This window comes from Bubalus kerabau, chromosome 20 (genome assembly GCF_029407905.1).
Source record: "Bubalus kerabau isolate K-KA32 ecotype Philippines breed swamp buffalo chromosome 20, PCC_UOA_SB_1v2, whole genome shotgun sequence".
Taxonomy (NCBI): domain Eukaryota; kingdom Metazoa; phylum Chordata; class Mammalia; order Artiodactyla; family Bovidae; genus Bubalus; species Bubalus kerabau.
This window is the reverse complement of record NC_073643.1, coordinates 13,859,180-13,873,939: the sequence shown is the minus strand read 5'-3', so window position 1 is coordinate 13,873,939 and position 14,760 is coordinate 13,859,180. Positions and strand designations below refer to the sequence as shown.

General features: G+C 45.4%; 1 protein-coding gene across 4 annotated transcripts in view; it reads left to right on the top strand.

Moving 5' to 3' along the window:
- The window catches only part of SCN10A (sodium voltage-gated channel alpha subunit 10), a 103,933-nt gene that overhangs the window by 48,145 nt on the left and 41,028 nt on the right, over positions 1 to 14,760 (top strand). For 3 of the 4 annotated variants that reach the window (XM_055557092.1, XM_055557091.1, XM_055557090.1), the window contains exons 2-7: positions 219 to 360; positions 508 to 705; positions 1,435 to 1,605; positions 5,440 to 5,733; positions 8,317 to 8,428; positions 13,567 to 13,805. In XM_055557092.1, the coding sequence (XP_055413067.1) occupies positions 325 to 360; positions 508 to 705; positions 1,435 to 1,605; positions 5,440 to 5,733; positions 8,317 to 8,428; positions 13,567 to 13,805 (1,050 nt within the window). In that variant the 5' untranslated portion in view covers positions 219 to 324. The remainder of the gene's footprint in view (positions 1 to 218; positions 361 to 507; positions 706 to 1,434; positions 1,606 to 5,439; positions 5,734 to 8,316; positions 8,429 to 13,566; positions 13,806 to 14,760) is intronic. The other variant, XM_055557093.1, reaches the window with a different exon arrangement.

Sequence of the window (14,760 nt, the reverse complement as noted above, 5' to 3'; positions counted from 1 at the left end):
GAGTGGTTTCCTAACATTATTATCCCACTTAATGGGCAAAAGAAACTGAAGCCTAAAGAGGCTGAATGTCCAAGGTGACTCAGCTAATGAGAATAAGGCTAGGCCTTGAGCTCCAGTCTTTGACTTCAAACCCTCAGGCCTTCTGGCAGCCCTGGACTGTCTTGGCCCCAATAAACAGAAGTCTGTGTGATTGACAGCCTTATCTGTTCCTGCCGCAGCCACTGCCCTGAAGGTTACTTCTGCCTTAAGACATCTGACAACCCAGATTTTAACTATACCAGCTTTGATTCCTTCGCTTGGGCTTTTCTCTCACTGTTTCGCCTCATGACACAGGATTCCTGGGAACGCCTCTACCAGCAGGTATTGATCTGCATGTCTCCATACACACTCGGTTGGCATTTGGAGCGTTTGTTGCATGGCTACGTTTTTTCCTGGAGGGCTCTGACCACGTCAGGGGGCCATGTTATCTGCGTACACATTTCTCTTTTTTTTCTCTTGAATCTGCAGACCCTGAGGGCTTCTGGGAAAATCTATATGGTTTTTTTCGTGCTTGTTATCTTCCTGGGGTCTTTCTACCTGGTCAATTTGATCTTGGCTGTGGTCACTATGGCATATGAGGAGCAGAACCGGGCAACCATTGATGAAATTGAAGCCAAGGAGAAGACGTTCCAGGAGGCCCTGAAGATGCTCCGGACAGAGCAGGAGGTCAGTGAGGGCTGGACCTTTGTGAAGTCTGTTGTAGGCCTTTCACAGTTGGGCAGACATCTGGACCAGTGTCTTACATTAAGGCTGTCATTTTAGGGAACCATGGCAAGATTCATCTTATCTCAGGGACTATATTAGGTTAGATTTTCTCAAAAAAGAACCTAAATGAAGAGCCTGTGCAAGTGATTCACTGAGGGGTGCGCTTAGGCGGAGATCAAAGTTAGCAGGATGGAACAAGGGAAGAATTAAATAAGGCAGTGGCCTCAGCTAGAGACTGCTTTGACCTGATCCCACGGGGAACTCCAGGGTATGACTTGTTCCACAGAGGTAGCCCTACCTGGAGGCAAGAGGACTGGCCCTTCATACCTCCATGCTTGCTCAAGCCAAATGTACAGTCAAAGGAAATTTTCTGCAGAATCCTGCAGCTGTAACCCATTTACTAATGGGTTACTAAATTAGTAATGTTTACTAACATTCAAGCAGCTGGAGATGAGGGTACTGACCTGGTAAAGGAAACCTGGGCAGGGCATCAACAGAGTTTACTACAAGGGCATGAATGAGGGAAGTGACCTAGAGGTGGCTCTTGCTGCTATGTCTCAATCCAACCACCGCTCCGGTCCTGAACAGGCCTCCTCTGTTGAGAAGCCCTCACCCACCGTCTGGGGGACATGCGTTTATGCTGAGCACATCCAGATACTGTCGGCTACAGCTGCTATTCTCTCCCCTCAGGTGCTGGCAGCGCTGGGGGTCGACACAGCCTCTCTCCAGTCTCACAATGGATCCCCCTTGGCCTCCAAAACTGCCAGTGAAGGAAAACACAGAATGAAGTCAAGGGTGTCAGAGGGCTCCACAGACGACAACAAGTCACTCCGGTCTGAGTCTTACAACCAGCACCGAACGGTAAGGCACTCAGGCTTGTGCCTGAAAGATAACCCACTTTTGCAGCTTCCATGCACAATACACTGAAGTGGAAAGAGGTTGGTAGCAGAGAGATAACTGGAGGCACAGAGCCTAGGAGGATGTTTTGATAATCCACCCCCTATCCCCCCACCACCACCAACAGTGGCCTAAACTAGGGCAGGGATATTATGGATGGGGAAAAGTGTGGATTAGAAAGACTTTTATGGAAGCTAGAGGGAATCAACCAGACTAGGACTGTGGAATGTTGCAAAAGAAGGGAGAAGTCCAAAATGACTCGCAGGTTTCCAGGTTGGCCACTTAAGTAGGTGGTGATTCTAAGAGAGGCACACCAGAGGAAGAACTCTGGATTATAGATAGGCCAGGTGGTTTGAACATGCTGACCATGAGGTGTCTGCGAACCTGCTGGGCGTCAAGGGTCAGCTTCCTTCTGACACTCTCATCTGCAGTTCTGGAGCAGGAGAGGGGTCCTTGTGCATGGTGCTGAAATCATTTAAAAGCTTCTTTCTAACCTCATGCCTCAGCTCCTCCAGCTCAAGTTCTCACCTACTGTTGGCCCAGGAGATTCTGGCACCTGTCTCATGGTAACAATCCAGCCTGGGAATACCTTCAGGACCTCGTTTCAGACCCAGTAGCAATTTTCCCTCTCATCATCACCTGCTACCTCCCACTCCAAGAGTCGCGGTACTCACCTGGTTTCCTCCCATCAGCTCCCTCTCCCTTGAAAGTCTCGTGTACCCTAGATGTACCCTTTCCACAGGCCTGAGAGATAATAACCCCTTTGTGGTAGAGCAGGCCCCACACTAGCAGTATGCGAAAGGGGCTTGACATGGTTATTTTTCAGAGCTGCTGGATCTCGCTTCCCTCTTGATCTCTTGTCCTGGTGCTCCTCTGAAAGATGCGTCATTTTTGGAATAGGATCTCGACAACCCCCAGACTTCTGTGTGCATGTCCACACGCAGACACGCTCCCACGCACTCTGGCCTCGGTGACACCCACACACCAGCATTTATGAGGGTCTGCTCTGCCTCTTTTGTGCAACACCTGGCATGAACAGGGCACAGTTCAGAAGCTGTTTCAAACTGGGGTTTGTCTGGAGCTCTGACAACCTCAGGGCAGGATGAATCCCAGCTTCTGTGGACATGTCAGTGACACTCTGAACTGGGCTTTAATTTCTGGCAGTCAACTCCACATAGATTAGCACTTGGATGTCCAATAATTGTCTGGTGTATGTGTGTGCTTGTCTCTCTAGCTAGATTTACCTTCAAAGGGCAAAAGAGGAAACATCCCTTTCTAATTCAACAACACTAGGTGCTTGGTATAAAGAGTTGACTAAAACATGGCCCATTTTTCAAGAACTTCCACTTGGGTGGAGGAGGCAGATATAAAAACAGCTATGTGTTGAATACTATATTAGGGACAGATAAATGTTGTTTGGGGAATAGGAGCAGGAACATCTATTCTTATGAGGGTGAGAGTGTATCAGGAAAGGCTTCATGAAGTAGGGGATAATTGAAGTTCTTAGTAAATAGTAAGTCCTCCAGTAACTGAGGACTGGGAGGGTTTGAGAAAGAGTGTTTTCCAGGCAGAAAGATCATGTTTGTTCTAAGGACAGGGAGATGTTGTTTGGGTACTTCCTTAGTGCTAACTGGTTGGAGTTTCTGTTTGTTAAGGCATTCCCTTCCTTCTTTCCCAGGTGCGTTATTGTAGTAAATAGACCATAGGCAGTTTTAATAAAAAGCCATTTTCTGATCAGCAGTAATGAGAGGGAGATTGGGGTAGCACTTAGCAGAGAGATGCAGCAGGGCTTTCAGGGAACACACAGGAGACCAGTTGATCTGCTTGAATGATTTTAAGGCAAGTCCAGTATTTAGATTCAGAGGCCATTGTCCACCATTTGCCAAATAGGTTAATTCTGAAATATTAGGTTGTGGCCAAGGAGACACGGCTTGATAAATACAGGACCAAAATTTTCTTCTTAGTTTCTTGGTTTGCTTAGTGCCCAAGTGCATATGACTCAGTTGTCCCATCTTTAATAAGGACTTGCCAATTTTGCTCCTTTGCTTCAAAAGTAGGAAGGATACATAGATTTTATGAGTTCACAGTCCTTGGACATATATTCTAGACAAAGAGTGCTATATTTTTAATACTGAATTATAATGAAGATTGTTGTGCAGGACTAGGCTCCATCTCATCAAGAAAGCAAACTTCAATTCTGAGGGAGATGGGGATAGGTCAAGAGGGCTTTAAGTGACAAAGTGTCCCAACTTTAATAATTTAGTAAGTAAAAGAAATTAAGTAAGGGAGGGGAAATTCAGCAATATGATCTGAGTTTGATAGGAAGTCAACGTTTAGATTTTAGAAACACTTTCCATGAAGAGAAAACCAAATATTATATATTAATGCATATATGTGGAATCTAGAAAAATGTTATAGGTGATCTTATTTGCAAAGCAGAAATAGAGATACAGACGTAGAGAACAAACCAGTTCAGAAGGGTGGTGGGAGGAACTGGGAGGTTGGGATTGACATATATACACTACTATATATAAAATAGATAACTAATGAGAACCTACTATGTAGCACAGGGAACTCTCCTCAAGGCTCTGTGGTGACCCTAAATGGGACGGAAATCCAAGAAAGAGGAGATACATGTACATGTATAGTTAACCCTGGTGACTCAGACAGTAAAGAATCCGCCTGTGATGCAGGAGACCTAGGCTCAATCTCTGGGTTGGGAAGATCCCCTGGAGAAGGGAATGGCAACCCACTCCAGTATTCTTGCCTGGAGAATCCCATGGACAGAGGAGTCTGGCGGGCTACAGTCCATGGAAAGAGTTGGATGCAACTGATAACTAACACTTTTTCTTTCACAGTTGATTCACTTTGCTGTATAGTAGAAAGGAACACAACATTGTAAAGCAACTATACTTCAATAGAAATTAGTTTAAAAAAAGAAAGAAGCACTTTCTATGAGCTGAGGACAGAACTGATAAGTTGTCTGGTCAGGTTCATGGTTGTGGGAACCAGCCAACCCAGCATACTAACCCTCCAGGGGCTCGAGGCCTATGAATTAGCTCCTTTCCTCTGGCAACTGTACACCATACGATTCCCTGGGAAGAAGATTTTGATGGGAAATGTTTATTGATTTGGAGGAATGGCACTATTCTTCCAGGAAATTAGACTGCAACTCTCCCTTCAATCTCCCCATTGTTGACTGTTCAACGCTTGCCTCGAGGGATCCTGGAAGCTCATTATATTACAAAGCTCTTGTCTCCTCCTTTGCAACACAAACTCTCACACCCTTATAGGCTGAATCTAATGAATTGTCAGACCTAATTTTCAGAAAATAAAGAGCGCTCGTTCATTCAACAACCATTTACCAAGCTTGTTTCTGTATTGGTGTACATAACTGTCTCCTGAGGTCACAACTTTGCACTGAAGCGGGGAACTTAAGATACCTTTGTCCAGCCCCATGGCCAAAGATTGGCAAATAACTGACCCACCTGGGTGACAAGTTTGTCCTCTGACATAGCCTTGGCCATGATGGCCTATTTGCTGATCTTGAGCACCTTGCAGTCTCTTTTCAGTGTTGGCCTTTTCCCAGACTGAGTTAAGAATATTCTTTTCCTCTCTTCCTTCTCTGCGTACACCTAGAGCACTCCATAGATCTGTGTCTTTAATTTTGCATAGGAGGGTCATGAGGCTGAAGGCAGGGAAGTGGGAGTGGGTGGAGGGAAGTGTTGAGTTCCAGATTTGCCTGCAGGATGATCTTCCAGGCTACCTTCTTTCCTGCTTTTTTGGGGCAATGCCCAGTCTTTCCTAGGCCTCACCACTGGGAGACGCCGGGCTAGCCATGGCAGTGTGTTCCATTTCCAGGCCCCTGGCCGAGACATCTCATTCCCTGATGGGGTCACAGATGATGGAGTCTTTCCTGGAGACCATGAAAGCCATCATGGCTCTCTGCTGATGCTTAGGGGTGCAAGCCAGCAAGGCCCCCTCCCTAGGAGTCCACTGCCTCAAACCCTCAACCATGGCTCAGGGCGTGGAGAAGATGGAGCTCCCAAAATGACCACTGGAGAGCTTGCCCCTGGAGTCGTCGAAGTCTCGGTGAGTTTGTGAATGCTCCAGGCTCTCTGGGGCTGCTCTGCAGCTAGAGGCCTCAGGCCAAAAAGCCTTGTGTGTTACCCATGGAAGGATCATTTAGACATCGCTCTGCCCAACTCCTCCCAGTTACCCTCATTCTACAGGCAGGACAGGTGAGACCCAGAGGGAGTGATTGGATTTACCTGAAATCAAACCTGTCTTCTGGTTTACTCTGTAAAGAATCTGCCTGCAATGCAGGAGACCCAGGCTTGATCCCTGGGTTGGGAAGATTCCCCTGGAGAAGGAAATGGCAACCTACTCCAGTATTCTTGCCTGGGAAATCCCATGGATGAGGAGCCTGGTGGGCTACAGTCCATGGGGTCGCAAAAGAGTCAGCCATGACTTAGTGACTAAACAACAAGTGATACAGACTATTTTCCAACTGCTCTAATTTCTTTCCCCCTGGAGTTTCTCTGTCCCTCTTCCCTATCACTGCTTTAGAGATAGGCCTATTTGCTCCCTGGATGAGTATGAAAAAAAAAATGAAATGTTCTTCTTTTCTTGCCTGCAACTCTGTGCAAACTATCTTGGGCTTGACAATTAAGACTCAGAGAAATCCTGGGAGGAGCCCTGGACAGATCTTAGCAGAAGCAGAGTATCCCTAACTTGACTTGGAGAAGAAAGAACTTGGCAAAATGCACAAATTAAGCAACAGTGACTAACTGGCCAACACTCTTAATAGAATAATCACAGAGTTTAATGGCAAATGAGAGACTCCTGCTCTGATTGGAGCTGTGATTTAATTAAACTCTCCCTCCAGCTTCAACACTTGCTTGTCTGTTTTTCTTTTGCCCTCTGGCCAGTCCAGGACACAGGGTGGTTTGCACACAGACTTCTGAGCTGACCATTATATGGCTCTAGTGACTCGGCTAAGTCTCACAGAGTTACCTTAGCTCCAACCCTGACTGGATGTATGGGATTCAGAGTCCCAGCAAGAAACAGATAAGCCACTGCAGTGGGCAACTGGAGTTTATGGAAGTTTATTGAAGAGGTGTGCTCTGGACTCAAGAACAAAGAAGGGGCAGTGAAGCACTGAGAGGCTAGCCACAGTGGGAAGCTGTAACCCACCTAGGCTGCAGGAATGAGGGGAAGAACCAGAGCCCAGCAAGTGCTGCCACTTTATGTGAGAGGCGGCCTAACAGAAGGTGGCCCAGCAACAGCCCAGCAGAGAAGTAGCCAGCTGGCAGATAGTGACTCCTCCCTCCTCTCAGCCTCTGATCTCCTATCTGTGCCTCCCACTGGCCAGACCTGACCAGAACCAGAGGGTGAGGGTGATTCAGTTTGCCCAGGTCACCCTCCCCAAGTATGGAGCAGGGCAGAGATGGTGGAGGGTAGGTCCTCTGAGGATCAACCGAGAATCGCCAACCCGGAGCCCTCAGGTCAGCTCCAGGCTGTGGGAGGTACTTTAACACTCTGGAAAATGCCTCATTCAAGAAACCTGGTTGTTATTCTGTGGATTGCCACTTTCCTAGATATTCCAGCCTTGATTCATTTTAGTGAAATTATCAACTAGTGCAAGATGAACTCCTTAAGCCCTTCCACGTCACATGGACCTGAACTTCATTCACAGTTGTGCCATTAGCAAGTCCCTTAAATTCTTCAAGCCTCCATATTTCCTCTTGTAAAAACCTTATTAAAAGGTTTCTAAATGGCTAGAGGGTTAAGTGGAGTCACAGAGCCCTTTCATTTATATATTTATATATATATATATGTCTGATCAATAATAGCAGTAGATGCTAGAACCTTCTGTTGAGTCCTCATGGTTGAGAACTTTCCAAACTTTCTTTGTATGTATGAAGTACTTACTATGAGCTTCACCTACAGCAGGTGCTCAGTAAACACTTGTTGAATTTGTATTCTGAATGGTTTGTGCAGTGCTGAGTCAGCATCTATGAACCTGGGACTCCCCACATCTAGGGTATGTGTGTGACTAGAGTTAGGGGCCTGGCACAGAACCCAGACAGAACTTCCAACAAAGGCCCAGAGAGGGAAGAATCAAAAGGATTGTGTCAGAAACGAAGAACTGGACAATCAAGACACATAAGCATTCCCTCAGAAAGAGACCATGTAGAATTGGAACCAGGTCATGTACTGGGGAGAGATACGGGCCTCTTAGGAGGGAGGTCAAGGAGCCCTATTGTGGTGTAGGAGTTCTGTGTGGATGTCACATACACATCCCAGCAGAAGTCCAATAATGACTGCCTGGCCCGATGCCTCTGATTGCCCACCTCCCTTTGGTAAACACCTCAGAGACCCTTGAAGCATCTCTATCTCTGCTCTGGTGCTCAGGTACCTATCCTAGAACAAGAGTCAGCAAAGCCTCAGGTGAGCCCAGGTCATCTGTCAACTCGAACCCAGGCTCCAGTTGGATCCCAGCTCTGTGTCCTATTCTTCATGCCTGAGCTCTTATCCCAAGTTCATGCAGCAGACCCTTTACTCCAGGCGTGACTGCAGAGGATCATAGCTTCACTGGGCAGCTTGCAACCATCCAAGATAGGCCAATAAGAGGCTGAGTGATCAGTCTTTGCCACTCTATTTCTGTCCCAGCAGGCATCTGATGCAGGACAGAAGACTTTCCTAACAGCAGACTACTTGAATGAACCTTTCCGAGTCCAAAGGGCAATGAGCGTTGTCAGTATCATGACCTCTGTCCTCGAGGGTAAGTATTGCTCATTGGAACTTCTTTTCAGTATGCCATGATAAGGCCCCTTATATGCAGAAGATGGGATGCCCCAAACTTGTGTCGAAGGGCACTCATCTCTGTGTCCTGGGATCATAACTATTACTCTTTTTATGCTCTCATTCCATTACCCTTTATCAGTGTTTTTTTTTTTCAAATTTATTTTTAATTGGAGGATAATTGCTTTACAATGTTGTGTTGGATTTCTGCCCTACAACAACATGAATCAGCCTATCAGTGTGGTTTTTTAAATGTGGATAAATTTTCAAAAATAATAGAATCCTGTGAATGAAATCCTCTAGTTCCTTTCATATTCAAATTAACATCTGCTTTATTTTGTTTTTGTTCAGTTCCTAAGTTGTGTTTGACTCTTTGTGACCCCATGGAATGCAAGATGCCAGGCTCCTCTGTCCTCCACTATTCCCTGGAGTTTGCTCAAATTCATGTCCATTGAGTTTGTGATGCTATCTAACCATCTCATTCTCTGCCACCCCCTTCTCCTTCTGCCTTCAATCTTTCCAAGCAACCAGGTCTTTTCCAATGAGTCAGCTGTTCGCATCATGTGGCCAAATTATTGGAGCTTCAGCTTCAGCATCAGTTCTTCCAATGAATACTCAGGGTTGATTTCCTTTAGGATTGACTGGTTTGATCTTGCTGTCCAGGGAATCTGAAGAGTCTTCTCCAGCACTACACTTCGTAAGCATCAATTCTTTGGTGCTCAGTCTTCTTTATAGTCCAACTCTCACATCTGTACATGACTACTGGAAAAACAATAGCTTTGACTATATGGCCCTTTGTCAGCAAAGTGATGTCTCTGCTTTTTAATACGCTGTCTAGTTTTGTTATAGCGTTTCTTCCAAGGAGCAAGCATCTTTTAATTTCGTGGATGCAGTCACCATCTGCAGTGATTTTGGAACCCAAGAAAATAAAGTCACTGTTTCCACTGTTTCCCCATCTATTTGCCCTGAAGTGATGGGACTGGATGCCATGATCTTAGTTTTCTCAATGTTGAGTTTTAAGCCAGCTTTTTCACTCTCCTCTTTCACTTTCATCAAGAGGCTCTTTGGTTCCTCTTAACTTTCTGCCATTACAGTGGTATCATCTGCATATCTGAGGTTGTTGATATTTTTCCCAACAATCTTGATTCCAGTTTGTGATTCATCCAGCCCAGCATTTTGCATGATGTACTCTACATGTAAGTTAAATAAGCCTCGATGTACTCCTTTCCCAATTTGGAACTAGTCAGTTGCTCCATGCCCAGTTCTAGCTGTCACTTTTCTTGACCCACATACAGGTTTCCCAGGAGACAGGTAAGATGGTCTGGTATTCCATCTCTTTAAGAATTTTCTACAATTTGTTATTATCCATATAGTCAAAGACTTTAGCATAGTCAACAAAGCAGAAGTACATGCTTTTCTGGAATTCTCCTGCTTTCTTCATGATCCAGCAAATATTGACGATTTGATCTCTGCCTTTTCTAAACCCAGATTGCACATCTGGAAGTTCTTGGTTCATGTACTGCTAAAGCCTAACTTGAAGGATTCTGAGCATAACCTTGCTAGCACTGAAGTGAGTGCAATTGTATGGTAGTTGGAACATTCTTTGGCATTGCCTTTCTTTGGGATTGGAATGAAAACCGACCTTTTCCCATCCTGGGGCCACTGTTGAGTTTTCCAAAGTTGCTGCCATATTGCAACACTTTAACAGCATCATCATTTAGGATTTTAAATAGCTCAACTGGAATTCCATCACCTCCACTAGCTTTGTTTGTAGTAACACTTCCTAAGGCCCACTTAACTTCACATTCCAGGATGAGCTCTAGGTGAGTGACCACACCATCATGGTTATCCAGGTCTTAACACCTTTTTGGTATAGTTCTTCTGTGTATTCTTGCCACCTCTTCTTAACCTCTTCTGCTTCTGTTATGTCCTTGCCATTTCTGTCCTTTATCATGCCCTTTATTGCATGAAATGTTCCCTTGATATCTCCAGTTTTCTTGACAAGATCTCTAGTCTTTCCCATTCTGTTGTTTTCCTCTATTTCTTTGCATTGCTCATTTAAGAAGGCCGCCTTATCTCTCCTTGCTGTTCTCTGGAACTCTGCATTCAATTGGGTATATCTTTGCATTTCTCCCTTGCCTTTCACTTCCCTTCTTCCCTCAACTATTTGTAAAGCCTCTTTAGACAACCACTTTGCCTTCTTGCCTTTCATTTTCTTTGGGATGGTTTTGGACACTGCCCCTTGTACAATGTTACGAACCTCCGTCCATAGTTATTCAGACACTCTGTCTACCAGATCTAATCCCTTGAATCTATTTGCCACCTTCACTGTATAATTATAAGGGACTTGATTTAGGTCATACCTGAGTGGCCTGGTGGTTTTCATACTTTCTTCAACTTAAGCCTGAATTTTGCAATAAGGAGCTCATGATTTGAGCCGCAGTCAGCTCCAGGTCTCATATAGAGCTTCTCCATCTTCAGCTGCAAAGAACGCAATCAATCTGACTTTGGTATTGACCATCTGGTGATGTCCATGTGTAGAGTCATTTCTTGGTTTGTTGGGAAGGATGTTTGCTATGACTAGCATGTTCTGTTGACAAAACTCTGTTAGCCTTTGCCCTGCTTCATTTTGTACTTCAAGGCCAAACTTGCCTGTTTTTCTGGGCATCTCTTGACTTCTTATTTTGCATTTTAACCCCCTATGTTGAAAAGGGCATCTTTTTTTGGGTATTAGTTCTATAAGGTGTTGTAGGTCTTCATAAAACTGGTCAACTTCAGCTTCTTTGGCATCAGTGTTTGGGGTATCAACTTGGATTTTTGTGATGTTGAGTGTTTGCCTTAGAAACAGAATAAGATCATTCTGTCTTTTTTGGGGTGACACCCAAGTACTGTGTTTTGGACTCTTTTGTTGACAATGAGGGCTGCTCCATTTCTTCTAAGGGATTCTTGCCCACAGTAGTAGATAGAATGGTCATCTGAATTAAATTCTCCCATTCCCATCCATTTTAGTTCACTGATTGCTAAGATGCTGATGTTCAATCTTGTCATCTCCTATTTGACCACGTCCAATTTACCTTGATTTATGAATCTAACATTCCAGGTTCCTATGCAATATTGTTCTTTATCTGCTTCATATGTATTCACAAATTAAATTTTTTAAAGTGATGCAGAACTTCCCTGGTGGTCCAGTGGTTGAGACTCCATACTGCCACTGCATGGGAAGGAGGGGCATGGGTTCAATTTTTGGTTGGGGAATTTCCACATACCATGCAGTGTGGGGGAAAAAAGTGATCTAACATGCACTGGAGAATTTCAAGCTACCACTCAGGTTTGCAATAAATTTAACAGTCTTGAGTTTTCAAACATGGAAAAATTGTTCCAGTATATTTCATGGCTGTAACTTTTACATCTTATAACCTAATTTCTGTCTCAGGCTCATGCTGAGTGTTAGAAGGCAATTTCAGTAAATTAATTGTTAAGTTTACTAAATCCTTATTAATTCAGGGTTCCATCAATCAGGTAGGAATCCACTCAGTCTCCCCAAGGATGGATCCAAGTTCTAATTGCTGACAGCAAACCAAGAGATGGAGGAAGAGAGTGGCTACCTGGCACTTGAGTTCCCAAAGAGTATGGCCGTATCTTTCTTGCCCTGAGTATAAGACCTGTCTTCTTATCCAGCCTTTGTTTTGCCTCAGGGTGTGGAAAGCATGGCCTTAGTCATATCCAGTTATTTATCCCCTCTGGACAATTTTAAAATGTCCTATGCTGGAGGAGGGAGAAGGGAGCTTGGATGTTGGTGTGTCCCTGAGAAGGGGCCCTGGCTCTCCACCCAGTCCTGGGCTGAATTCTCACTGCAGGGGAGGACATGGTGGACAATAGACACCCAAAAAAGAAAGAAAGAAAAAAATCTGAGGGACTTGAAAACGGAGCCGATCAGTGCCTTACTTTCTAGGTGAACCCAGAGGTAGCAAGTCTTAGAGAGAGACTTGCATACCTGGCACAGCATATCTGTAGGGTAGAATGGGCCAAAAACATATCTGCATAGAGAGGGCATGAGGCAACCTCACAGGTTGCCGTGTGGCCCTGGCATTACAGGAGAGTATTTGGATGATCCCTTTGTTCCCACTTAAGGCTACAGAAGGAGATGAGTGAGAGTTAAACAGGGAGTAGCCATTTCCGTGGCTCTCCCACCAGCTACCAGATGGGAACATTGATGACTCATGTGAAATACACTTGGCAATGACTAAGGACCAGCTCAACCCTCCGCCAACCTTGAGATCCCCAGAACTCAGACACAACATTAGATAATGAGTAGTAACAGACTTTGAATTAACCAAAATTAAGTCCCCTAGTTGGGGACTTGACGCATAAATTGAATTCAGTTACAGGGGAAAAAAACCCTTAAGTCACATTTTTTGCCTACCTGTGTTTGTGTTTTGAAAAATGTGTACCTTTTCCAGTAACAACGGTGTGTATGCACTCTCATGTTATCTTTCCTCATAGATAACTATTTAATAATTACTCTTCAGCAGAGAGTGAGAATTAGAGAGGAGGAGGGAGAAGTTGGAGGAGAGGGGAGGTAGTGAGAAATGCAGGTCTGGAAGACTGAAGGACTGAAATGGAGAAACACGGCAGGATTCTGGGCGGTGACAAGCTGGGAGCAGTCAACATAGTTTTGTTGTTTTTTTCTAACCCAGTTTAGTAGGTTGGGTGCAGGTACAGAGTTGTCTGCATGTTGGGTTTGTTCAGAGTTGGGGTTTTGCCAGGAAAGTACGATGGAGGAGGAGCTGGCAAGGGAACTCAGAGTTGCAAGGGAGTATAAGGAGGGATAGACATGAAATCTGATCTGGGTAAGTTGAGAAGCAAAGACATGACCTCTATGAAGCAAAGCAGTTAAAAAGTGTACAGTCCATGGTTTGAAGGACCAAATGGGGACAGAGGTTGGGGTGCACTTGCTAGACTACAGGAAACGGCAATCAGAGCGAAAGAGGGTGAGCGCTGAAGTGGAGGTGGGAGGTGGTAGTTATTAGTAATTACAAGGTCTGGGGGCTGGCCATGGTGTGGGGTTCTGAGTCCAAGCCTGGCTGATAGTTATCACTGACCACACCTGTGATGCAGAACTGGAGGAGTCTAAACAGAGGTGCCCACCCTGCTTGACCAGCTTGGCTCAGAAGTATCTTATCTGGGATTGCTGCCCCACATGGGTGAAGCTCAAGACGCTTCTCTTCGCAATTGTGATGGACCCCTTTGCAGAGCTCACCATCACCCTGTGCATCGTGGTGAACACCGTCTTCATGGCCATGGAGCACTATGGCATGAGCCCCGCCTTCGAAGCCATGCTCCAGATTGGCAACATTGTGAGTGAGTGCCCTGGCAGCCGCTGCCCACGCTGTCAGGGCTGGGGCGGCTCTGGGTAGGGTGGTGGCATGCCCTCAGTCCCTGGAGTGTTGATCTAGCTGGCTGAGAGCAAGGGAACAGTGTGGGAGATGTGTAGACACTGAGCACAGAAAGTCAAGTCTGGAGGACCAGGCTACGCTGGTGGGAATTGCTTTCAGATAAACAGTCCAGGGAGGTGGACTGCGAGAGCCCTGACTGAGGGGCAGCAGCTCCCCCTCCCCCCTTTACAGAACTTAGGAAACCCCACCCCCACCCCGCTGAATTCTCGGGATTGCAGCTGCCTCTACCTTGAAATGACGATAAATGCCACTTTCCCATCTAGAGGCAGCCTACGGACTTGCAAATTTCCTTCCAACTCTATGGCTTTTGTGACTGCAAAACACAGTGGCTGCTGTTTTTCAGTTCTGTCCTTTAAGAGCCAAAAGGGGCCGGGAGGGAGGGAAAAATAAAGAGAGGGCGGGGACCTGGGACTGTGGTTGCTGCCATCATGTAAGCGTCAGGGCGTCCAAACTTTTTTTTAATCTGGTTTAGACAGGACTCTCCTTTAAATTTTCCTCCGTAACTTTTTAGTATTATTTCCTTTTAACAAGATAAAATCCGTACCAGATTTCCCTACATGCTGAGTAAAGTATCAGACTCAAGTATCAGCCCGTGTCCCCACAGTAATAATAGCCAACTTTATTTGACCACCTACTTCAGACTCCACATAACCTCAGATGCTTCTCATGGGTTATCTCATTTTATTTTCAGAAAAAAACCCGATATAGTAGGTGCTATTATTATGCCCTTTCACAGATGGAAGAACCGAGGTGCGGGAGGTTAAATAATTTGCCCAAGGTCCTAGAGGTGAGCAAGTGGTAGCATCAAGATTTGAACCCAGGCCAACTGGCTCTGAAGCTCACACTTCTCAACTCT